The sequence below is a fragment of the Ziziphus jujuba genome, chromosome 8 (assembly GCF_031755915.1).
Source record: "Ziziphus jujuba cultivar Dongzao chromosome 8, ASM3175591v1".
Lineage (NCBI taxonomy): Eukaryota > Viridiplantae > Streptophyta > Magnoliopsida > Rosales > Rhamnaceae > Ziziphus > Ziziphus jujuba.
In genome coordinates this window covers 22,778,067-22,800,834 of record NC_083386.1, presented here as the reverse complement: position 1 = coordinate 22,800,834, position 22,768 = coordinate 22,778,067, and the positions used below count along the sequence as shown (strand labels likewise).

Genomic DNA, 22,768 nt, shown 5'->3' with positions numbered 1-22,768 from the left:
TCGCTAGCCTCTTAAATTATTGAAGTCTTTGGCTTCCCTAAAGAGAATTATAGAAATGTGATGGTTGCAAATACTCCTGAGTCCTGCCCTGCAATTGCATATGATATTTTGTGATTGAATGTTGAATACAAGAAAGTGAATGGTTCTTCCCTCTGTTTTCTCTCTACTAAATGTACATGAGAAGATTGTCTTGACTTGCAAGTCACCTTTAGCTAAAGCAATAGCCAAGACATTTGCCAATATGTTCAACAACGTTTACCACTACTAATAAGTGTATCTGAATGTATTAAAGGTTTGGATTCTAACATTAAGAAGTTTAGCACCTGGGATCTTAATTCTTACCAACCACTGCCACAGGTATGATGGAGCTCCTAAAAAGTAGTCTCTAAATTGTGGCTGCTTCTGGATATGGCTGAAGAAACAAGAAACTTTCTCTGTCTTGCTTCTGCAATACCAACAGACGTAAGACACTGATTCTACAAGGAAAGTAAAAGCAGCTATTAAGAAAGAAAATGTTATGTCTAATAGAAATAAAAAAATTTCTCTTGAGAACTATATAGAAAAAGCACCTGCAAACTGTGAGACCATCTTCTCCAATCTTTCAAATTCCTGCACAGCTTGTCAGTGAATTTCATAACAGAGACCTTTGTATGCAAACCTTTTGCTTACAGTATATTTTCTGCAGCATATAGCCTATCAATTGCAGAAACTTGTTTGGATTTCCACATCCAAAATTACAAAATGGGTGCCCTGCTCTTTGTTGCAAGGATCGGGAACCAACTGCTTCGAAAAGTTTTGCTATTTGATATTTCATATATATATATATATATAATATTATAATAAAGGATCAACTTTCCAATTTATATATATATGGTTCTTCCAACAATGTTTTCGTTTAAATATATAAAAGTCAAATTGTTTATAATCACCACCTAATTAATCATATTGCCATAAGAACAAAATTACAATTCATGAATTAAAAAAAAAAAAAAGAAAAAAAAGAAAACCATACACACAAACACAAACACACATAAAACATGAACATACCAAAACATAAATTACAACAACTCCTAAAGCAGAGCACCATAAAGTCTTACTACAATCCTATTTAGGAACGCACAAAAGGCCATATTCCAAGGCACGTTAAAGAGCAAAGAAGCCAGTACACCCCAAAAGCCGAAAGCAAATCCAAGTCCCAAGCTCAAATACAAGTAATCTTTATCATCACCTTGTTTATCTCCACGTGGAGTTGCCGGATCACTTACCGAGCAATTTTGTTGAAGTGGAGGTCCGCAAAGTTGATTACCTATAAAGCTGGACTCACTGAAGCTTTGAAGCTGAGTACCTGTTGGAATTGGCCCCGTGAAATTATTGTGAGACAGATTCAAGTAACTTAGAAAATTTAAACTGGAGATGCTTGGAGGTATTGTGCCAGATAGTTGGTTATTGGACAGATCCAAAGATTCTAGCCATCTCATGTCACCAATCTTTGATGGAATTTTTCCAACCAAATGATTGTTTGACAAATTCAGTGTTTGCAATTGAAGGCTAGTTAGCTCCACGGGGATCTCTCCATGAAGATTGTTGCTTGAAAGATCCATGCTTTTCACTAACTTAAGCACACTGCTATATTCAACTTCCCTTCCTTTCGTCACCACATCGACTTCCGCCTTTAAACGAAAGTCATCTTTATATGTCCAATAACCGAAAGTCAAAGAGAGGTCATATGAACTCTCCAAGGTGGTCATAGCACTCAAATTATAGAAACATCTTGGTACTGTTCCAGACAAATTATTATGTGAAAGATCCAGTATTTGAAGACTTACAAGAGAGCAGAGTTCCAAAGGAATTTCACCATGAAATGTATTTGAACGAAGATTAATAGCCACCAACCCTCCTAAACTTATCCATATCAACTTAGGAATCTTTCCAATAAATTTATTTTCACTTAGGTCAAGAACCTCCAAGCTTAAACACTTTCGCAGGGACAAAGGAAATTCACCATGCAGTTTATTATTGTGCAATTGCAACCAGCCAAGGTTTGTCAAATATCCCATAGAGCTAGGAATAACACCAGACAAATTGTTGTTTTGAAGATTTAAAATCACCAAGTTGTTCCATTTCATCCAACACTTTGGAAATTTTCCAGAGAGAAGATTGTTCCCCAGGTTAACATATCTCGCATTCAGAAAGTTCTTCTTATCGCAGAAAAAGTGAGAGACTGATCCAGAAAACGAGTTATTGGAAAAATCTACTATGTCTATTTTCGATGAGACAAGTGGCAGCAAACCTTTGAATTGGTTAAAACTGAGATCAATTTTTGACCAAGACTGATTTGTACACGGAAACTCCCCGTGAAACTTATTGTGAGAAAGATTTAGATAATCTAGGTGAAAAGAAATGTTACAAAACCAAGAGGGAATGGTACCTGCAATTCCAGTATTGGATATTTGTAACTCCAACAATTTTTCCTGCCGCCGAATCCAGTGGGGTAGTTGTTGCCCCAAATGCCAATCATTCAGATTCAACATTTCAAGTTGAAAAGGAGGGAGCCAGTCTGGACTTGTCTTCATTGTCAACGAGTTTTCATGTGCTTTAAACTGCTTCAGTCTTGTAAGATTAATAAAGTGAACTTCAGAAACCACACCTTCGAACAAATTATGAGATATATCCAGCGATTTTAGATTTACAAGTTGACCAAAATTTTCAGGAAGACTTCCATTTAACTGGTTGTAAGAAATATCAAAATATTGTAGGCTCGACAGTCTTCCTAGAGACTCTGTGGGTTGACCTGAGAGTTGGTTTCCGCTCAAATCCAACACCTCCAAAGCATCAATAGTGCACCTGGAAAATCTTCTAAAAATTTCCGATACTGCTCCTCTGAAATTGTTATGGTAAAGTCCAAGTTCTCTTAACTTGCAAAGGCTTCCCAATGAGTTTGGTAATTTCCCTTCAAGTTCATTATAAGACAATTGAAGAGTGTCAATGGATGACAAGTTTCCAATGGCACTTGGAATTTTACCCTTCAAATCTGTCTGATGAAGATCAAGGTACTCAAGATGTTTAAAACCACACATCCATGGTGGGATGGTAGAATTGAATGGATTGAGAGACATGTCAAGAATTTTGAGATGAGTCAAATTGGTAAGACCAAATGGAATTGGTCCTTCGAAACCACTGTCTTGGATATAAAGGGATTCTAGATTGGTGAGACTGAATAGCCACATGAGCATCAAAGGGCCAAAGTAGTTGTAGGAAAGATCAAGGGTAACAAGTGATGAGGTGGAGTTTATGACAGATAGAGGAGAAAACTGATATGGGAGTTGACAATTAGAAAAGTGTAACTCTTCCAAAGAAGGGAGCATGTTTATCACTTGCAGCCAATCATATGCTTTGCTAAGATCGATCTCTGACATCTCCAGGTACTGCAGCGAAGAAAGGCCAGAAATCCATTGAAGGTTCTCAACCTTCAATTCATTTTCATTATTTTCATATTCATTATTTCCCAAATTCAGATAGCGGAGACTTGAGAGATTTCCTAGTTCATGAGGGATCACTCCTCCAAATGCAGTATAAGAGAGGTTAAGATATATTAAACTGTGAATAGAACCAAGGAAGCTAGGAATTCGAATCCCTTTAAAATTGTTTCTACTTAGGTCCAAGTGTTTGAGATGCTTCAGTTCTAATAAAGATGGATTTATCTTACCACCCAACCCATTTCCCATAACAAAATGATACTCGTAACTGTAATCAAAGTTGAGAGAACTAACATGGAGCTCATGGACATGACCGGTAGAGTTATCGCAAACAACGCCCGTCCAGCTGCAACAATCTCCATTGCCAACCCAATCGGAAAGGTTGTTCATGGGATCTTTGAGATCTTCCTTAAATCTCAGTAGAGCTTGCCTCTCACTCTCTTTGCAAAGCTTATCGGTGTTTGCATTGCAGAAACTTGTAGCGCTAATGGTAGCAGTTGTTATAAGCAGAAAAACAAGGATGGCGGAATTCTCCATGAAGTTTAGTAAGGAAAGAAATACAATTTGTATATATGAGTAGAGTATAAGTAACTAAGGGTTGCAATATCATGAATTTATAATGACATCTCAATCTAAAATTAAGCTCAACTAATGAGATTCCATTAACATCTCCATCTAAAAAGTAAAAGACTACGGCTTTCCAAGTCGATGCATTTAATGTTATGGTCAATGCCAAAGCTCCTCCATAATTGAGAGATGACAGACTTTTCTTCATTTTCTAGACGCGAGTGAATGACTAAATAGGGTCCACAAGTTTATAAAGCTTCAGCCATATATTTCCACGAAGCTTCTTCCGTAGAAAATTTGTCATTTTCTTACCTAATCATTTGATTTGGACTCCTGTCTAGTCCAAAGGAGTATTTGGTACGCAGAAGAATTGGGGATGACCCACATATGCTTTTGCATTTTCACGGGATTTGCAAATCTTACACACCCAATCAGGGTTTAGAAACTCCGGACAATGCTAGAAAACTAATGGGATTCCATTAACATCTCCATCTAAAAAGTAACGACTACGGCTTTCCAAGTCACTGCGATTAATGTTGTGATCAATGATAATGTTCCTCAATAATTGAGCGAGGAAAGACTACGGCTTTCCAAGTCACTGCAATTATGTTTTAGATGGGCCATTTTATCCACTCTCTACCAGGATGTACCTTTACATGTCATCCAGCTCCCTTTGTAAGTTTTTGAAGTTCACTTGCACTGATCCAGTTAATCTTGCTTTCAAGTTGATTTTCGATTTCTAACAATTAATTACTAAGGAGCTTGCGCAAACGAATTACAGTTTGTTTCACTATATCAATAATTATTTGTTTTTAGTAAGATTAGGAAGTTTCAATAATCTTGTGGAAACTGTAAAAGACAAACCATGTCTAATGAATAAGTGCATTATAGTATGAGTAACTGTTGTCTAAATGTGAAAGTCAAATAAGAAATTATTCTTTATCTTTGCAGAAATGTTTGCTTATATGAAATCAAATTCTATTATGGAAATTGACCCCCCATATGAATTGACATTTGTCTTAAAATGACACAATTGATATAATTTCTGAGCTAGAATTTCTTCAAGCTGTCTAATTGTGGGGCTATGACCAGGCATATATCTCAAAACAAGCAGGAGATAAGAAATGCAACATGCTGATAGAACATCTTCAAGCTTCCCAACCCCTTAAGAGTGTGGCACGAGCTACCCGGTTTACACCCAACGTAAAGGCACCCATTCTGAGATTACAATCATGTGTCTTGCACATGTTCTTGATGTTATGGAATGCTCTGGTCATGTACCTCTGAAGCTCTGCATTGACCTTCTCCTCATCCCACATAAAACCTTGAATGTTCTGAAAATTAAGTCGAAATTGAAATGTGTTAAGCTAACACCTAAAACTCAATTGCAACACAATAACAAACTGCAAATTAGCATGCAAGCCATGTTTGACAAACAGATTAGTATGTCTATATAGAATTAATCAGTTTTTTTTTTTTTTTTTTTTTTTTTTTTTAAACTTACGAAGATTGACCTTTTTACAATTTATTATGTAACAAAATTCTCTGGTCCTAGTTACCTGAACCCACTCAAAATAGCTGACTGTCACACCACCAGCATTTGAATATATATCAGGAAGTATCACAACTCCTTTCTTGGAAAGAATCTGCAGCAATAAAAAGTCATCCAGCTCAGAATCAAAATATTTTTCTTATACAAGTCCAAAACAGATGAAATTGCAAATAATACCTCATCTGCTTCTGGATCAGTTGGATGGTTTGCTGCTTCTATTATGAACTTGGCCTTCACAGACGCAGCGTTATCCCTTAATAGAAGGAAGAAATGGAATAAAAATAAGCTGGTTTGAAATGAAATCAATTGAAAAGATATGATTCCTTTTTTGCCACAACAAGATTTCTAATCCAAGATAATCAGCAATAGCTTTCACTCTACCCCCAGAAGAACTTATTTAGAAGCTCTCCAAGATAGACTTAACTATCAAGCCCCACAATGTGTTATTTTAACAATTACATTGGCTGGAACAAATTGTATGTGACAAATGAGTATCCCGTATTATGACAGGACACTCATGCTATATGCGAGACACAAGATGAGGAATGGGTTTGTTGGGATGAGGCCTGTACCTGTTCAGAACTCCTCCTAAAGCACAAGGAATAAGTACATCACATTCATGTACAAGCAATTCATTTGGATCCATGGCATCTCCTCCATTAAAATTTAGTAGACTGCCAGTTGTTTCTTTATGCTTCAACAACTCAGGTATATCAATTCCATTGTGATTTTTAACTGCACCAGTGACGTCGCTAACAACAACAATCTTACCACCTCTCTCATGAATGAGTCTAGCTGCCCAAGATCCCACATTACCGAACCCCTAATAAATCACTTATAAGAGAACATCTTTTGACATAATTACTAAAATTTTTGGCAACAAAGAACTCTAAACTTTGATAAAGCATTTTTTTTAATATATTATGTCAAATATACCTGAATAGCAAATTTCAAACCATTGATTGACTTCCCATACTCAGCAAGCAAAGCTTCTGTAGCAAAAACAACACCACGCCCAGTTGCAGCCTCCCTACCAAGCGATCCACCAAGATCCTAAATCCCATATATCAGACAGCATATATATAGAAAGAAAGACAGACAAACAGAGACAGAGACAGAGACAGAGAGAGAGGGTTCCAATGATTTTTGGAGTCTACAATGTAGTACTTACAATGGGCTTCCCTGTCACAACAGCTGGTGAGTGACCATGAAATTTGGAATACTCATCCAATATCCATGCCATAGTCTGAATTAGTTTCAAGCAAAGAAATTAAATCAGTAAGATTAAAAATAGCAATACAAGATATAGTATAAAAAAATAACATTAGAAGTTTCAACAGACCTGAGCATTAGTGCCCATATCTGGTGCCGGAACATCAGTATGAATACCAATGAGATCATGGATTTTTTGAGTAAATACACGAGTGAGACGCTCCAATTCACTCTTACTTAAATCCCTTGGGGTGCATCCAATTCCACCCTTTGCTCCACCGTATGGAATGTCTGCAACAGCAGTCTTCCAGGTCATAAGTTGTGCCAGAGCATTTACTTCATCGGGGTCAACCTTTTATACCAAATAGGGAAACAATTTAATATTCATAACAAATGGAATCATAACAAGTTAATAGCTTTCAGGCTCCAAGGGATCTTGGACATAGAGACTTCTTTATGACACAGTTCAATATGTTAACAAAATTGTATAATCAGTTCTTTCAGATGCTAAATATATTTTAAAGGATTATTCATCTCTAGATTTCTCGTTATACTTTCCCATTTTACATGTAAAGTTCAGAAAAGGCTCTTGCAGTAACCAACACTATAGCATAACTAATTACTTTTAAGAAAATAAATGTATTCTATACATTCCAAACATGCAACAACCTGTTCATGTAACGTAACAACAAGATAAACAACAAACCAAAAGTCATTTTCCTAGTAAACATACAGTGCTATACTGCAGTAATCACAACAACGGTTTTGGTATATCAAGTAAGCCTTTGATATTTGGCATACCAAAGCAAATGAATATCTTCAAATCATTTAGCATATCCTCTAGAACAGTCGAGAAAAATCTAAATTTACTTTCCTTTTATCTCAAGTTACTTTCTTTGTACATCACAATGGTGAAAGGGAAAGTTTTCCTAATAAGGTAATTCATATAAGTCAATTATCGTTCTCTCCTAATTTCAGAAGTAACCAACATGACAAAGTTGTTTGCCTTGTCCGAGTTCATGCAAAAGCAGAGCCTATATAATCTGTTTAGCTAGACCAATTTAACCTTAAACTGAAAGCTACAAAAACCAGACTTTTCCAAATCATCAACTTTGTGGATGAACCGTAAACCTCGCCAAATGAGATGAAAGCATTCTTTTGATTCAAGCGTCATTAAAACAATCATTAGCTCTTTAACTTTTTTTGTGTTAACCCAAAATTTACAAAAGTGAATTCCCTTCTCAACTTAACTTTTTGGGCATCACTTTTCATTTTCAGTTCTTGTGACTTCTTAATCTCTCAAATGGCACCCAACTAAACTTTTGCAGAACCTAAACATACATGGTAAAAAGAAGTATTAAACCATAAAAGGGGAAACCCAAACAGGGGTCCCAAAACAAACATTTTAATATTATGAGATTTCTAAAACCCCATAATAAAATAAGAAAATCAATTTCAAAATACTTAAATTCCCAAAAGTTTCAAGACCAAAAAAGCCAACGGCATCTTTATAGAAAATTGGCCCCAAAAAAAAAAAACAAATCATGAACAGAAACCTAAAAGACAAATTCTTCAACAGAAACAAAACCAAGCACCTCAGGATGATATCTGATTCCTCCTTTCATTGGTCCACGTGCATTATCGTGTTGTACTCGAAAACCAACATACGAAACCAAAGTTCCATCATCCTTGGGGATCGTGCACTCCACCTGATCACACGGCACATGATCAAAATGAAAAAACTTGAAAACCAAAAAAAAAAAATTCCATTTCTCGAGAAACAAACACAAACCCAGAATCAAAAAAAAAAAAAAAAAAGTTAACGAACCTTGATTTCTCTAAAAGGGATCAAAAGACTCTTCTCAAGCTTTGAGTCAAGACCAAGAAGACGTGCCGCGTTACGAAAATTACGACTTGTTGCAGCAAGGGCATTCATGGTTCTTTGCTTTGGTAAAACTTCAAAAATGAAGATTACCCAGAAAAAAAAAAAAAAAAAGTATCGGAAAATTTAAAGGTATCCCAAAAATCTTTCTCAATAATAAACCCAAAAAGACAAAAAAAGAAAATGGGAATATTGTGATCAAATGGAAACGATATTAAGAGTTGGCAAACCAAAGAAACAAAAAAGATTATTTAACTAAGGAATGCAGGTTGAGAAGTGATTGGTGTACCATAAATATATATAGAAGGAAGAAGCAGAGCTGGTCCTATAGACTTTCATAGAGTTGTAGAGAGAGAGAGAGAGAGAGAGAGAGAGAGATACAGAGCAAAAAGAGCTCGGTTATGGTAAACATAATTAGGTAAGACATTATAGGTAACCTTCCACGTTGGCGTAAGCCAAATCCACCCAAGGAATTATTTAAATTACAATAATACCCCTTGTTATATTATTAAAGGCTTTTCTGTTTGGTTTTGAGAGGAACAAATTTTTGGTTAAGTGGGGTCATCATGACTTTTAAATTTCACTTGTTTATGATGGCCAAGAAACTTTTTAAGTATAAAAAAATGAGTTACAAAAATGGAAAAATATTATAGGTGAAGATGACGATTCATAGATTTAGAATGGAATCATGCCCAAATTTCCTGCTTTTTATCTTTCTTTTTTGGGGTGTAGTGTATTATTTTTAAAGGATTCGTTAACCAAAATGAAGAAGGGCGTAAAAGGCGATTCTGAAAATCTGTGGTAGAGCTATGGCATCTCTTCATTAATATACTCTCTGTATTATAAAAACTTTCCCAAAAAATAAAATAAAATAAAATAACTAGACCACTTTCAAAAATATTTTTGCTGATCTAATTTGCTAAAAAGTTAAAACTTCCTCCCTTTTCTCGAATGCTTCTGATATTGAAAAATTTAATTCTGTGGTATTATATCATTTTACCCTTTAAATAATAAAAAGTTAAAAGACATTTTCTTAGCATTTAAATTATCAAAAATATTAAAGTTATTAATATATTACTAAATTTATTTTAACAAATAATATAATAAAATTTAATTAATCTATTCTTTTAATTATTTATATATTTTAGTATTTTATTTATTTATATATTTAAATTATATTAATATATCAACTAATGTAATAAATATTTTTTAATAAACATTTTTGTACTATAAGGCTGTTGATAAATTTGTTAAAGCCCTATTACATTTAAGACCGTCCTTCCCATTCTATGGTGGAGAAAGGAAGAATATGCAATTTGGCTAAAAGAATGGGCTAATATTGTAAAATAAGGTCGCACAACATGAAACGCCAAGTGGTTGTCAAAGAACGCCAACTCACTATCTTTGAATGTCTATATATCTTTATTTTGATAATTGTGTTTTCACAAATCTCATTATTACTGCTACTATATTATTTTTATTGTTGCTATTGTTAATTAGCATTATACTATAATTTTTTTTTTTTTGTTTTTTGACAGTGGCAAACCATCCACATCGATGGGAAAATCCGAAAATGCTTTTATTTTTTGTCCACATGATTTTTTTTTTTATTTTTTTTTTCTGGTGAATAATTTTTTGTCCGTATGATTATTGATTAACACTAATATAAAATTGATTTCAAAAGTTGCCAAATACTTTCTCTACCGTCCAACCATCCATCTTTGAATACACAGTCATTTCGCCGCGTATGGATGTTCTCCAACCGGAAGCTACTATTTATTTATTATTATTTTTTTTTTTTTGTCAAATTCAAAGTTTTTAAGAGTAAATGATTAGGTGGCCCGGATCGATTCGCCACATCACATCCACGATTTTATGTCAAATATCTCGAAATTAATCAGATAAGTAAGAATTCAACGAAAAATAAACAATAAAAATTACATGAAAACGAACATCTCATGCTGATGCTGCTTTGATTATTATGTGGGATAAAAATAAATTAGATTGAAAACAAACCCAAATCATATTCACATGCAAATGAACAGCTCATGCTGATGCTGCTTTGATTATTATGTGGGATAAAAATAAATTAGTTCGAAAGCAAACCCAGATTATATTTTGAATTCTATCTAATAGCCTGCAATCAAATGCATTAGTACAATATTGCGGTTTCGTTCATTAAAGGCTAAAAGAACTCCAATGGCAATGTATTAATTACAAATAATTTAACAGGCTTTTAAATTTCAAACAAAACAGGCTCACCTCAGGAAAGGAAACTTTTTAAGGACTAATTGAATCTAGTCAAAGCAAAATCAAGACTGACCAAGAATTATATTCAAACTCAAGCTAATTTATTTGATTAGATATACAAAGGAAAAAATCAATTTGGATTATTTTGTTTCGCATACCTACCTTTTGAGAAGCTGCTTTTGGCTTTTAAGACTCCAAAGCTGTATAAAAAAATCTGGATAATTTTCTAAAAGTATTTCAATCCTCCAAAAAAGTTTTTAAATAAAACTCAAAAAATAATTTCTCATAAAGCAATTATGAAGAAACAAAATCAAAAACCTATGCGAAACAAAGCCTTAATATTGAATCCAAAGCCAACTCATCGAAAGTTCAATACCATGTCGTTTCAACACTTTCATTGTTTGAGAATGAAGCTGTTAAATCAAGTGCATCACATTCTATGCCACATACGTTATAGATATTCAATGGACTGCTAGAATTGACCAAGTATGGTCCAACTATAAGAACTTATAGTACAAGGGAGGTGGGCAAATGCTATCCGTCTATGTTTCTCATTATAAATTATCTTCACCTTTTCTCTCTTATTTCCATCATTTTTTTATCATTGTTTCTATTGTCATTATTTTTCAGTTGAATAAACTCTATTGGTTTCAATAGAACGTGAGAGGCGTTTGGTATGTGAGGTTGGACGCATTTAGCAAACAAAACGTGAAGTGATAATCCTTGTTTTCATCACGGTTCAAAGTCATTTTTCCCTAGTTCTTTTTTCCAGCCATCAAGCCCACATCAGGACTCAAAAAGATTCAATTACTTCAAAAAACATCAACTTTTGTTTCATTCTTGTCAAATCTTTGTGCATGCAATGATCATTCATTTCATTGTTGCTTATAGAGAAAGTGTAAGCATTTAGTGCTTCATAAATCAATATGGTATTGCACGCAATCATGTGAGATACAACATTGAAACAGTGACATGCATTTTCCTTTCTCAATAAACTCCACGATATCTAGTAAGAACAGACCAGAGGAAACTAGAGGTAGAGTACTGCCATATATAACTGTATTTCAACATTCTCTTCATAGCATAAGTAGGCAAATACAAAAAGACATATCATAAAATCATTTCCGAAGTTCTATGACATTGTCACTGACCTCCCACTTGTCCTCTCCAAGTGTCTTTAGTTGTGAACCAAAGATTCGCTTTCAACAGAAGCTCCATTTGATTTGTAGTTTCACTACAATCAAAAAATAAAAAAGTTTCCAACAAACTGCAAAACCTGTAGAGAAAGGGAAAAAAATGATAAGTTGAAAAAGTGCTGGTCCATTGTGAAAAGTTGAATGGTTCTATGATTAAGAAACTTGAACAGTACAAGGATTCTACGATTGATAAAGGTAGGACATGCTTATCCTGGTCTTCATGGCTACATGGTATTTGAAAAGGTATATGGGCATTACTGTTGACAAAAATATGTGGATATACATACAGATTCTACCATCCACATATAGATACTACAATGAAGGATAAAATTTCCAAATTTCAAGGCCCAAACCAATCAAGGGATCCCTTAAGCATTGTCCAAACAACATCAACCTACACACCAACCTCACCCCAACTGAAGAATGATTAAAGTGAGGCACATTAACAATATATACTCGGTTAAGTTGTGCGGTTTTTGCTTAATACTTTCCACGAAAAGAAGGGGGAAGAGGGCATATTGTTTTGTGGGTTTAGCTTACAGAAAGAAATAACATCTTTGTATTGACTTCTCAAACCAAGGCTCAGATGGTTTGCTTTGTCAGGCTCATCGAACAACTGTATAGAAGTTATTCTCATCCTGAGAGGTGTATGTAGCATACCACATCATCGCCATATGGTGAGGAAAAGGAATAAGAAAACTATAGTTTGAGGAACCACAATGTTTAGGAGTCCAATGGCTAGTTCGACAATGCAGTCTGTTGACATGCAATGCCTGGTCCCAACCTTCACTTCCTTTCAACATTCAAGTGTGGGTTACCCATTTCAGTTTTTGTAATGTAAGTTGATCACTTATTCAGCTAAAACTTTCGTCTTTTCCCCTTTTTTTCCCCCTGCTTTAGCAGGCCAAATTCTTTTATATCAATTGAAATAGTAACCAGCACCAATCACTTATCATTCTAAATCTGAAGAACAATAAACAACTATTTTACCTTTATCTATAATAGCTTCTTCTATTGCATGCAAGTTAACCTTCTTTCCTGCATGATCAACAAAAACAAATATCAGAGCATTGACCTATTATCTGTCATTGAGAAGAATAGATACAGACAACTTTGCAATGAAAAGATTAAAATTATATGGCATTAGTTGGGAAATAAAAAATATACGCACTTTCTCTTTCTTCGATCAACCCCACTATTTCTCATATCAACTTTTGCAAGAGTAGATCCAGGGTTGTTGGCATACTGCATAGGAGAAAGAGCCGAAGCAGGAGCTGCTGTCCCTGGAATACTTGGAGTAACTGGTGGCATGGGTTGTTGCTGAGGTGGGGCAGAAGTGGCAGGTGTAGCTACAGGTTCAGGAAGGGGTCTTGGTAATATGTGTTTCAATCGATTGTTCCTATAGTTTTTCCAGAAGTAGAATTGCTGCCTATGTGCCAATTCCTAAAAATTAAATTATAAGATAAATTTAGTATTTTTTTTTTTCAAGAAAAAAAAAAATATATATATATATATATATATAATTTTAGTTATGAAAAAAAAAAAAAAAAAAAAAAAAAAAAAGAGGATATCTTGCACAGTCAAAAGGTTTTAAGATTTGCATTTGTTTAGCTGGCCAGTAAACACTCATTAAACAGTCTTTTTCTATACTCTTTCTCTTTAACCAAGTAGAACTATTAGGTATCTAATAAATTATTTTCAACAGAAGTGGATTCAGTGTAAACAACAGTAACATAAACCATCATTTTAAGTGAAAGATGAGTGGACAGCAAATGTGCTTTCAGGTTTATGCGTGGTTACCACTTTAGAATAATAGCATGGTCATGATTTGGTACATAACCATACATAAAGACTACATCAAAGAAATATCTTTTACCATTTCTTCCAACAACACTTGCATCAAATCTCATTCTTCTCCAAAATTAAAAGATATGTAAGAGGCCAGTTTCATGACTGGATGCTAAGAAATAGTCATGAGAAAAAGGAAACTGATAAATAAGTAAAGATAACACAATAACTTTTGCAGGATCAAACATTATGGATGGAGTACAATGTAAAATAAGGGAGAAACAGCATAGAAGTTAAATCAAAAGGATATAGAAGCAATAGACCTTGTTGCCTGGATGAGCCATTGCATTGCGGAAGTTTGCATTTTGGAGAAGCTCAAGAAAAAAAAGGCAATGGGGATACCTGATATTATTGTAGAAAATACTTATACGTGGATAGGCGAACAAAACAAAAGAATGAAAGCTGGATCATTCACAAGCGAAAGGCAGATATTTTAAAATAAGCATGAGCATAAAGCCATTAGATGGCATGATTTCAAGAGATTAGCTCACATAATAAATTTTATGTACTCTGGCCGTTGCCAATATTGAAGGTACTTCAAGTAGCCAATAAAAGCTTCATCTTCAAAATAGCGATTTTGAGCCAAATCTACATCAGAAATTCAAGTGTGGAGCATGAGGGAAGAAAATAAAGGACAAACACCAGTATTTAAACCTAAATCTTTAAATAATATGACAAAGAAAGAGTAATAAAATAAAATAACTAGAGCTGATAGAAGCGATCATTCATTGCCAATATTTATCGTATCTTTTTGCAACCATATCTTAGGCTGCTATGTAGCAAGAACTTCTCCAGTCTTAGGAAATGAAAAACATTATTTCCCATCAAAAGACAATAAATCATTTGATAATATAACTAATTGACTTATAATTTTCACGCAGTCATTGTTTAAACATGTAGCATTAATGATATTACGAAACAAATTTCGACCAAGATCAATTGATAGTTTTCTATCCAAAAACAATAGCTCATTCAATGTAAGACCCATAGGTTTTGCAATTTGCAAAGTTTTGACTGCACAGATAAACTTTCCAGTTAACAAACTTCTGAGAATACGGAATACCTAGAAATACTGAACGCCTAGCACATTAATTTGTATCCCAATATTAGGATAGAAATAGAATCGTTAAATTGAACATTTACTAGAATTAGCAAAAGTTATACATTTTTCATGGTAACAAAGTAGAAGAAATGTCGTAAAGTTCAAATTTTCAGTCCTCAATGTTTCACAAAACCCACAAAAAAAAAAAAAAAAAAAAAAGACTATTCTAAAATACAATGCTGCAATTGGAGATATGGTAAAGCCTCAAATGTAAATAGCAAAAAAAGCAAAGAGAAATAACCTACAGTGGATGTATGTCGGATTAGCGAGACACTGAACGAATTCCAATTCAAGCAAGAACCGTTGACGCCCATCGTCTGGATCCTTGTAAACGTTCTTTGGCCTGAAAGTCATTCATTCCAGTAATTTCAATCATTCGTACAAGCAATTGAAAAACAATTCAAAAGTAAACACTACCCACGAGGTTTCTCAACGTCTCTGTCTGGTTTTCACGAAAATATTAACCAAAAAAAAAAAAAAAAAAAAAAAGAGCATAGAGCTGTAATTTGGTGGAGTTGAGGCTTCCTACTCTCCTTTCATCCATCAAGAAAAGAAAACAAAGAATCAAATTTCCAAATTTTTTCTCATGTTCCTTCTCCTCCCAAATCCCAATTTCTCAGCAAGCAAACAGAAGAGAGAAAATTTCTGCTAGTAAAAATAAAAAAAAAAAGAAAAAGAAAAAATAATAGTTGAAGCTCACGAGTCTGGAGTATCAGCTGCTTCATCACTTTCTTTGCCAGAGGCCATTAGACTTCTGCGTCCTCCGTTCCACAAATAACCAAGCTGAGCTAGCCTCCGATATAATATAAGAGTACGAGAAATTAGTCTACGGAAGAACCCAACCTTTTTATTTTTCTTACTACCATAAAATAATAATAATAATCATAATTTAACCAAAAATAAATAAAAAATAAAACCTTTTATTTTTCTTATATGATCTTTCAAATTTAAATTCTGTATTTGATTGAAGCTAAAAATATAGATGTTTGACGCTTTTTTTTGAAAAAAAACTGTAGGTTTAGATGTGATGCGAATCATCTGCTAAAATTTTCCTTTATATATATATATATATATAAATATAGAGCCCGGAGCCCTTCTATGATCAAGATGGTGCTAATAATAGATGCGGTTCAAAAACATGGAAAACTGTTCTACCATTGAATTTCAAAGAATCTGACAAACAGCTGAGACTATATAAATATATATATATATATATATATTAAATATGATACAGTTTAAATTAGATTTTTTTTTTTTTTCCTTTTTTGGGATCTAAGATATTTATTGAAATTTCAAAAAGAATTTTTTCAATTTAAACAAAGCAGTATCACGTCATTATTGTATACGAAGTTATAAAACCAAGGATACATTTATCAGCTGCTATGGTAATTCATTTGTCTTATAAAAACACATTTGATTCATTCGAAGTTTTATCAATAAATAGGGGTAAAAAAAATCAGGTTAGGATAACATTACAATTCTAATTTAAAAAGGAATAACCGAACATGGAGAGGATAACTCAACCCCACGACTTCAAGAGTGTAAATAGATATTTCCTTTTTTTTTTTTTTTTTTTTTTTTTTGGGCAAGAGAGACAATAACGGACAAAAATAGTTTCCCCATACTCTTCTCCCATTTGCCCAAGCATGATCATTCCCACCTCAGCTAAGTAAGAGAAAATAGCTTTATAAAAAACTAAAATATTTATACCATAAAATCTATTATGATCATCCATCCTGACAAACCATCACATTCATCCCAATGGAGACCGCACTGGCAAAAAAATCCGAATCCCCTGCTTCAACATAATAATAATAATAATAATAAGAAAAAAAAAATTATCCTGTCCCACTAGTTTCTAGTACTACACTGCTGGAGTTCATAACTCGATTAAAAAAAATTATCCTGGCAAACTAGTTTCTAGTACTACACCGCTGGAGTTCATAAGTCGATTCAAAAATTTAAGAAGATGATCCTTTAATGGTTTAAATTCATCCACGCTGAAGTTAAAAAAGTTACAAATCTAAAATAGCGATTTAGAAATTAAGAATCTATCTCCAACACATGCATTTGCATAAATTTGCCTCCTTTTATCCTCTCTAAAGTAGGTAGATGCATGCAACCTCTATTATACCCTCCACAAATCAAGTCAAAGCATAAACTTATTCCTCCCTCCTCCCTGGCATGCTACAATTTTGAGAAAGAATCAAGTTGGAATTTTTCCATGCAAATGATGATACAGGTTCTTTCATCCAGACTAAAGTACTGAAGATATGACTTTTTTTTTTTTTTTTTTTTTGAGTAATGGTCTTCCCACAGTGCTGACCACCCCAATATTTTAACATTCATCACTAGTATGGTCTGAAGCGCATCGGCCGCCTGAACCTTGGAACCCTTCTGCATGTGAGAAATATTTAGATCTTGCAGTTAGCTACATGAAATGTTTAAGCAGATTTAAGAAAACAATACATCTTATCAAGTATGCAAGAGTACCGTCAAATCAAACTATCAATTCTCAAAAATTCTATTAAAGAAACTTTAATATATTAAAATAAAGATCAATGGCAGCTCACCATGAACTACTATATTGCTTGAAGAATATCAAATAAGTGCCATAAAAACAGTTGCAACCTATTAGATGTCTCTCTATAATTTTAAATTTTGTATGATTAGACTTTCTTATATGTGCCCACATACAAACAGATACCTTAGCAATAAATATCTTTTGCTGTAAACGCATCCCATTAATCTACAATTTCATATTTCTTTGATTTCATGACAAAAACCAAGTGGAATCAATAGAGATTCTGGTGCTCACCCATAACCATATGCAGGATAGAAAGGGGCAGCAGGCACGAAGGGCCTTCTGGATCGAAAATATGGGTTAGGTCGCCTTCCTCGGTACTGCTTCATCCCAGGAATGTTTGTACGCTTAGCAGAGACCTAAAAACATAAGAAATCAATACCTTTAAACAAACGGATTAACGTGCAGAATTGTTAGCATGATAACAAAATTCAAGGAGATTCAAGTACCTTCAATTGACGACCATGCAGTTCTGACTCATTTAACAGAAGAGCATTTTGAACAGCATCAACTTCAACAAACTCAACATAAGCAAATCCTTTTGGCTGACCAAATTTGTCAGTCAAAATTGTAACTCTGTTCACCGTTCCACATGATTGAAAATGCTGCTGGACTTCCTCAGGAGTACATGAATAGTCAACCTGAAATAGAAACATAAAATCAAATTGATTGCTCACTCTTTGTTTTAATTCTTATAGCAACCAATAAGCAATATAACAATCAGAAAGAATGCAAAGCTAATCCAGATTAAATATGTCAAATTACAAACAGAACCAGAACTATTTTTTGCATGCAAGCAGGATTGAAATGTTCATTGATCTCAACAACATAAAGTTTTAGGATTGCTTTGTTTACGACAATTTCCACTGTATAATGCATAGATTGGACCAGTAAGTGGGCTAAGAGATAAATGGAAGCATAAATATTAAATAATCTACTGACTTGAGAAACCTTCTATACCATAGGCATTTAATCTACAGCAACACACAAGGAAACATCTCAGAGTTTGGTTCCACGGTTGTGAATGAAAGTTATAGATGAGTAAAGGATACAACCATGCAGCAAGACACTAAAGCAACACGAAAATTCTCTCCTAAAATAGCAGCTCGTTGCAAACCAAAGAAACTGAATACTCAACTAATTTATAATCCCCACTTCCAATAGATTATTTTTATTTCTTTTTTCAAAAAATGGTTTCCTATAAACATCAAACAAACAAAGAGACAACAACACAAAAATGAATGTATCAACAAAATTCCAAATTAAGAAAGGATAGTAAACCTCACATTACCAACATAAATAGATCTTGAATCCACCTCCTCCTTTTCAGCTTGGGTTGCAGAACCACTGGAGGAATCTAATTGCACATTCAGAAGAAAGAGCAATTTGGTAAGCACAAATCATACATATATTCTTAGTGCAAACATCCACAACATGATAGTTTATGCAAATTCTATCATCAACTTTTTTTTTTTTTTTTTCTTAGAAAAACAATGTTCATGTCTAAATTGCACAGTCCGCTCAAAAATAAATTCAGTTGTATTAGACCTAATACTCCCATGCACATAATATTTTGCAATACCATTAATTAATAAAGCATGACATAGCTAAGAAATGATAATACCATACATAAGAATTTATGCTATATCATTTTATGACAAGTCAGCTAACATATTTTTATAGTTTAGATACATAAACACATGTTGCTTGGGGTGTCTCTGTGTCTTTTCATTAACTAGTATACATGTCAAAGCCAATTATCCAAAACTATTGAAGATAAATTTCAAAATTTTAAACATCATGTACTGAAGCTCAACGTTTTCCATATACAAGATTATCATGCCCATGGTTATTAGTAACATACAATAGATGATACCTTTTTTATGGAAAAACGTAATATGACTTAAGGTATGACAGAAATTGCAGCATATTATCTGGTCAACCATATATACAGTATACCAATATGTAGGTGAAACTACTTTGAAGGAACACACATGGACCCTCATTCAACGACAAGAAATGCCAAAGGCAGTTACAAGATAATATCTGATATTTTACTGTAACAAACTCGGATACATGTCTAAATACTGTCAGCTACATTACTCCCTATGATAACCTTTTTGGTTTAAAACATAAGTGCCAACTGCCACTCGGAGATAAACAGAAATACTTAATCCAGGATGACAAGTAGAACAATTAGGGCAACAAGATTAATCTTCAAGTTGCCAGCATTTTTACAGTTTGGACACATATTCAAGAGAAACCGAGGTGCGAAATTCCTGGTCCTTAAGGATGGCTAGACCATTAGTTTCTAAGCTGTATATGAGATTGCCGACAACAATACAAGTTAATAATTTCCACCAATTAAGGCAAATATACTTCTTATTAATCCTCCAAAATCTTCACTTAATGATTGACAATTATAGCAGGCTCGATGACATGTGATCAAGATTCAAGAATCAAACTCCAATTCCTATACTAGGGATTTCTAGATAACCTAATATGGTGCACAAAAGGACAACAAATAGACCATGACCTAAAACATCAAAGTTAAAAACACCTATATTAGCAGACAGGCATAGCCCTGACCATATAGCTCTCAAGGAATCATCCAAAATCACATTTATGCGATACTAACAAGCTTAACTATCGAAAAATTCAAAGCTTTTTATTTTGTTCAAATAAGGAATTAAGAGAGAGATACCTTGAACAGCGCCCATCTCCTTCTCGACCTTGGCCTGCATATCGCGAAGAGCTCCGGCCTCTTCCTCCATCTCCTTGAGCCTCTTCTTCATGTCCTCCAACTCCTGCCCAAACCAAATCGAATTAACTCAACCACAGCACATTAGAGATCGAACGCATAATTTTTTTTAATTTTATTTCAAAAAATGAGGAGGAATCGAGAAACAAAAGCAGACCTTGGAGTTAGCGTCGTCGTAACCTTGGTCGTCATCATGCCTAGACGACATGTCGATGTCGGCGTCCATGTCACCGTCGTCGCCGGGGATCTCTCCGCCGTAGACCTCATGCTCTTGCTCCTGCTCCTCCATATCTCTCTGTCTCTCTGTCCTTCTTTGCCTCGGTCCAATCAAGCAGTGGCAAAATGTGATATTTTTATGGAGCTCAGGTTTGTGTTTGGTTACTTGTTTGAGGTTTTTGTGTGATTTGGGAGATTATAGATTTGGGATCGAGCGGTGCAGGGCTTGGAACCTTGGGTTTTTTTGGGTTGGGACTCGATATGGGAAGAGTGGGTTAATTTCGGAATTTTAAAAATCAGTAGGGGTAGTTTGGGATTTAAATATTGGTTTATACACACGTTCCCATGGATCAAGGGTGGTGTTTTTTAATTAATATGTCTTCGTTTTGACAAAGCTCCTTTTGTCAGCTCGTCTCTCCAATTGTTTAGACTCTGAGTAGTCGTCCACCGATGCCACGTGGAGGAATCAATAGCTGCTACGTTTCGACTTCGGGCTTTAAATGCAAAATAGCCTTTTTCTTTTTGTTCTTTCTTACTTTCTGTTTTTTTTAACCCCATGTTGTAATCTGATTTTTTAAAGTTTTTTTTTTTTTTATTTGTCGGATCTTTGTTTAACGAAAATTAAACACTTATTCTCATTTATAAAAATTAAAATGTGTTTAACAGTTCCATTGTATACTTTGTTGCAAGTTTTATTTTTTAGCAATTTTGATTCCTTGCTCATTTACAACAGGTTTCACCATTCTGATTTGGACAAAAATTATAACATGATATTATATATTTAATATTAACGATGATGTAGTAAACTATCTAACTCTTTTTTTTTTTTTTTACTTTTAAAAAAATTATGTTTTGAAATTTTGACGTACTATAAGGATAATTTGTTTTTTTATTTTTTATTTTTTTTACTAATAGATGATTTGTTTGGATTTTTGTTCAAGGAAAATTGAACACTTATTCTCATTTATAAAAATTAAAATGTGCTTAATAGTTCAAATTGTACACTTTGTTGGAAGTTTTATTTTTTTATTTTTTAGCAATTTGGATTATCTGATCATTTATAACAATTTTTATTACGTTGATTTGGACAAAGATAATAAGATGATCATATATAATATAAGTAATGATTTAGTGAATTATCTAACTCATTTTTATTATTAGCTATTTAAGTGTAGAATTAGCAAATCATATATAATAGTATTAATTTAAAATATTTTTTACTTTTGTTTTTGACTACTAAAAATCTATTAAAAGAAAATAAATCTTTTAGTAAAAATCAATTAAACTTTCACATGATATTTAACTAATATTTATTTTTGTTTAAAAAAATAAAAAAATTAATGCATTTTTACATTTACCTCCATTTAGTTTTATACCACATGGCATTATAAAGTGAATTACATAGCATTAGAAAGTGAGCTAGGTAGTTTCCTATATCAAAACTGTATATATACTAAGTAAATAATCTCATAGTATGTTGTTAATGGGAATGAAGGTTATATGTTAATTAGTTACAATGATATTAAACAAAAATACATGAAAATTAAATTAAGATTGTTACTAAAAATAGATTAAGAAATATGTAATATTGTCATTAAATAATAATTTTTTGAAATTTGCTCAGAGTTATATGTTGTAGAATATAGACGATTTTTAGGATATAGCAACAATTTCCGCTTTAAATTTATGATCATTGTTTGTGATACAGGGACCATAAGATCGATAATTATTAAATGGGTATATTGCATATGTTGCTGTGTAATAGGGCCTGTCATCAATAAGTTACTATGTATATATTAACCAAAATTAAAAATAAAAAAATAGATAAATTCAACCAAAAAAAAAAATAGATAGTACATGCATTATAATTTTCTAACATAAATAGAAAAATCATGCTTTGCTATTAGCTTTAAAAAACTAAATATTGAAAATGATAGTGACATAGGCATCCAGCTTGTATGTAATTAAAATATATAGTGAATTAAATTAGAAAAGACAGTCAAATATTATTACACATGGTTTAAAATTTTAAATTAATAAGTAGAAGTAGAAGGGCACAAGCATAAAAATAATGTTCAAATATGAATTTCACTGTGAGATCACTGTGATAAGCCATAGGTTT

The 22,768-nt window shown here is 33.4% G+C and overlaps 4 protein-coding genes across 8 annotated transcripts; all 4 read right to left on the bottom strand.

Moving 5' to 3' along the window:
- Positions 1-915: 915 nt before the first annotated feature.
- LOC107414129 (receptor-like protein EIX2) lies at positions 916-4,253 on the bottom strand. The gene has a single exon (XM_060819445.1). The coding sequence runs from the start codon at positions 4,011-4,013 to the stop codon at positions 1,071-1,073; it is 2,943 nt and encodes a 980-aa protein (XP_060675428.1). The 5' UTR covers positions 4,014-4,253; the 3' UTR covers positions 916-1,070.
- Positions 4,254-4,909: 656 nt separating this feature from the next.
- Positions 4,910-9,122, bottom strand: LOC107414132 (glutamate dehydrogenase 2). Its single transcript, XM_016022225.4, has 10 exons — positions 8,979-9,122; positions 8,636-8,763; positions 8,403-8,516; positions 6,938-7,159; positions 6,767-6,841; positions 6,532-6,648; positions 6,168-6,418; positions 5,773-5,848; positions 5,603-5,689; positions 4,910-5,377 (listed from the first exon to the last, which is right to left on the bottom strand). The coding sequence occupies exons 2-10, from the start codon at positions 8,741-8,743 to the stop codon at positions 5,192-5,194; spliced, it is 1,236 nt and encodes a 411-aa protein (XP_015877711.1). The 5' UTR covers positions 8,744-8,763; positions 8,979-9,122; the 3' UTR covers positions 4,910-5,191.
- Positions 9,123-11,886: 2,764 nt separating this feature from the next.
- LOC107414135 (mediator of RNA polymerase II transcription subunit 31) lies at positions 11,887-16,201 on the bottom strand. Of its 5 annotated transcripts, none has more exons than XM_048470576.2 (8): positions 16,003-16,201; positions 15,786-15,873; positions 15,331-15,428; positions 14,475-14,571; positions 14,247-14,385; positions 13,307-13,578; positions 13,126-13,173; positions 11,887-12,173 (listed from the first exon to the last, which is right to left on the bottom strand). In XM_048470576.2, the coding sequence occupies exons 1-7, from the start codon at positions 16,121-16,123 to the stop codon at positions 13,161-13,163; spliced, it is 828 nt and encodes a 275-aa protein (XP_048326533.2). In that variant the 5' UTR covers positions 16,124-16,201; the 3' UTR covers positions 11,887-12,173; positions 13,126-13,160. The 5 variants fall into 5 exon arrangements, with proteins under 5 accessions (XP_048326533.2, XP_015877715.3, XP_048326534.1 ...); XM_016022229.4 differs by having other exon boundaries at positions 11,887-12,215; positions 16,003-16,197; XM_048470577.2 differs by having other exon boundaries at positions 11,887-12,215; positions 14,247-14,346; positions 16,003-16,195.
- Positions 16,202-17,031: 830 nt separating this feature from the next.
- LOC107414134 (polyadenylate-binding protein 1-like) lies at positions 17,032-20,920 on the bottom strand. Its single transcript, XM_016022227.4, has 6 exons — positions 20,588-20,920; positions 20,374-20,476; positions 18,956-19,026; positions 18,119-18,310; positions 17,904-18,028; positions 17,032-17,482 (listed from the first exon to the last, which is right to left on the bottom strand). Exons 1-6 carry the CDS (start codon positions 20,717-20,719, stop codon positions 17,437-17,439), a joined length of 669 nt encoding a protein of 222 aa, XP_015877713.1. The 5' UTR covers positions 20,720-20,920; the 3' UTR covers positions 17,032-17,436.
- Between the last annotated feature and the right edge of the window lie 1,848 nt (positions 20,921-22,768).

What these genes read in the sequence shown, in the direction of transcription:
- LOC107414135 (XM_048470576.2), bottom strand. Translation starts at nt 16,123, where the DNA reads ATGATTCGCATCACATCTAAACCTACAGTTTTTTTTCAAAAAAAAGCG. An exon ending in GAGTACATAAAATTTATTAT is followed by an intron (nt 14,386 to 14,474) that starts GTGAGCTAATCT and finishes TGAATGATCCAG; the next exon opens with CTTTCATTCTTTTGTTTTGT. An exon ending in TGGCTCATCCAGGCAACAAG is followed by an intron (nt 13,579 to 14,246) that starts GTCTATTGCTTC and finishes TTTAATTTTTAG; the next exon opens with GAATTGGCACATAGGCAGCA.
- LOC107414129 (XM_060819445.1), bottom strand. Translation starts at nt 4,013, where the DNA reads ATGGAGAATTCCGCCATCCTTGTTTTTCTGCTTATAACAACTGCTACC.
- LOC107414132 (XM_016022225.4), bottom strand. Translation starts at nt 8,743, where the DNA reads ATGAATGCCCTTGCTGCAACAAGTCGTAATTTTCGTAACGCGGCACGT. An exon ending in TTGTGACAGGGAAGCCCATT is followed by an intron (nt 6,649 to 6,766) that starts GTAAGTACTACA and finishes TATGGGATTTAG; the next exon opens with GATCTTGGTGGATCGCTTGG. An exon ending in CTGATCCAGAAGCAGATGAG is followed by an intron (nt 5,690 to 5,772) that starts GTATTATTTGCA and finishes TTATTGCTGCAG; the next exon opens with ATTCTTTCCAAGAAAGGAGT.
- LOC107414134 (XM_016022227.4), bottom strand. Translation starts at nt 20,719, where the DNA reads ATGGAGGAGCAGGAGCAAGAGCATGAGGTCTACGGCGGAGAGATCCCC. An exon ending in GGAGATGGGCGCTGTTCAAG is followed by an intron (nt 19,027 to 20,373) that starts GTATCTCTCTCT and finishes ATGTGCAATTAG; the next exon opens with ATTCCTCCAGTGGTTCTGCA. An exon ending in TATCCTGCATATGGTTATGG is followed by an intron (nt 17,483 to 17,903) that starts GTGAGCACCAGA and finishes TCTCACATGCAG; the next exon opens with AAGGGTTCCAAGGTTCAGGC.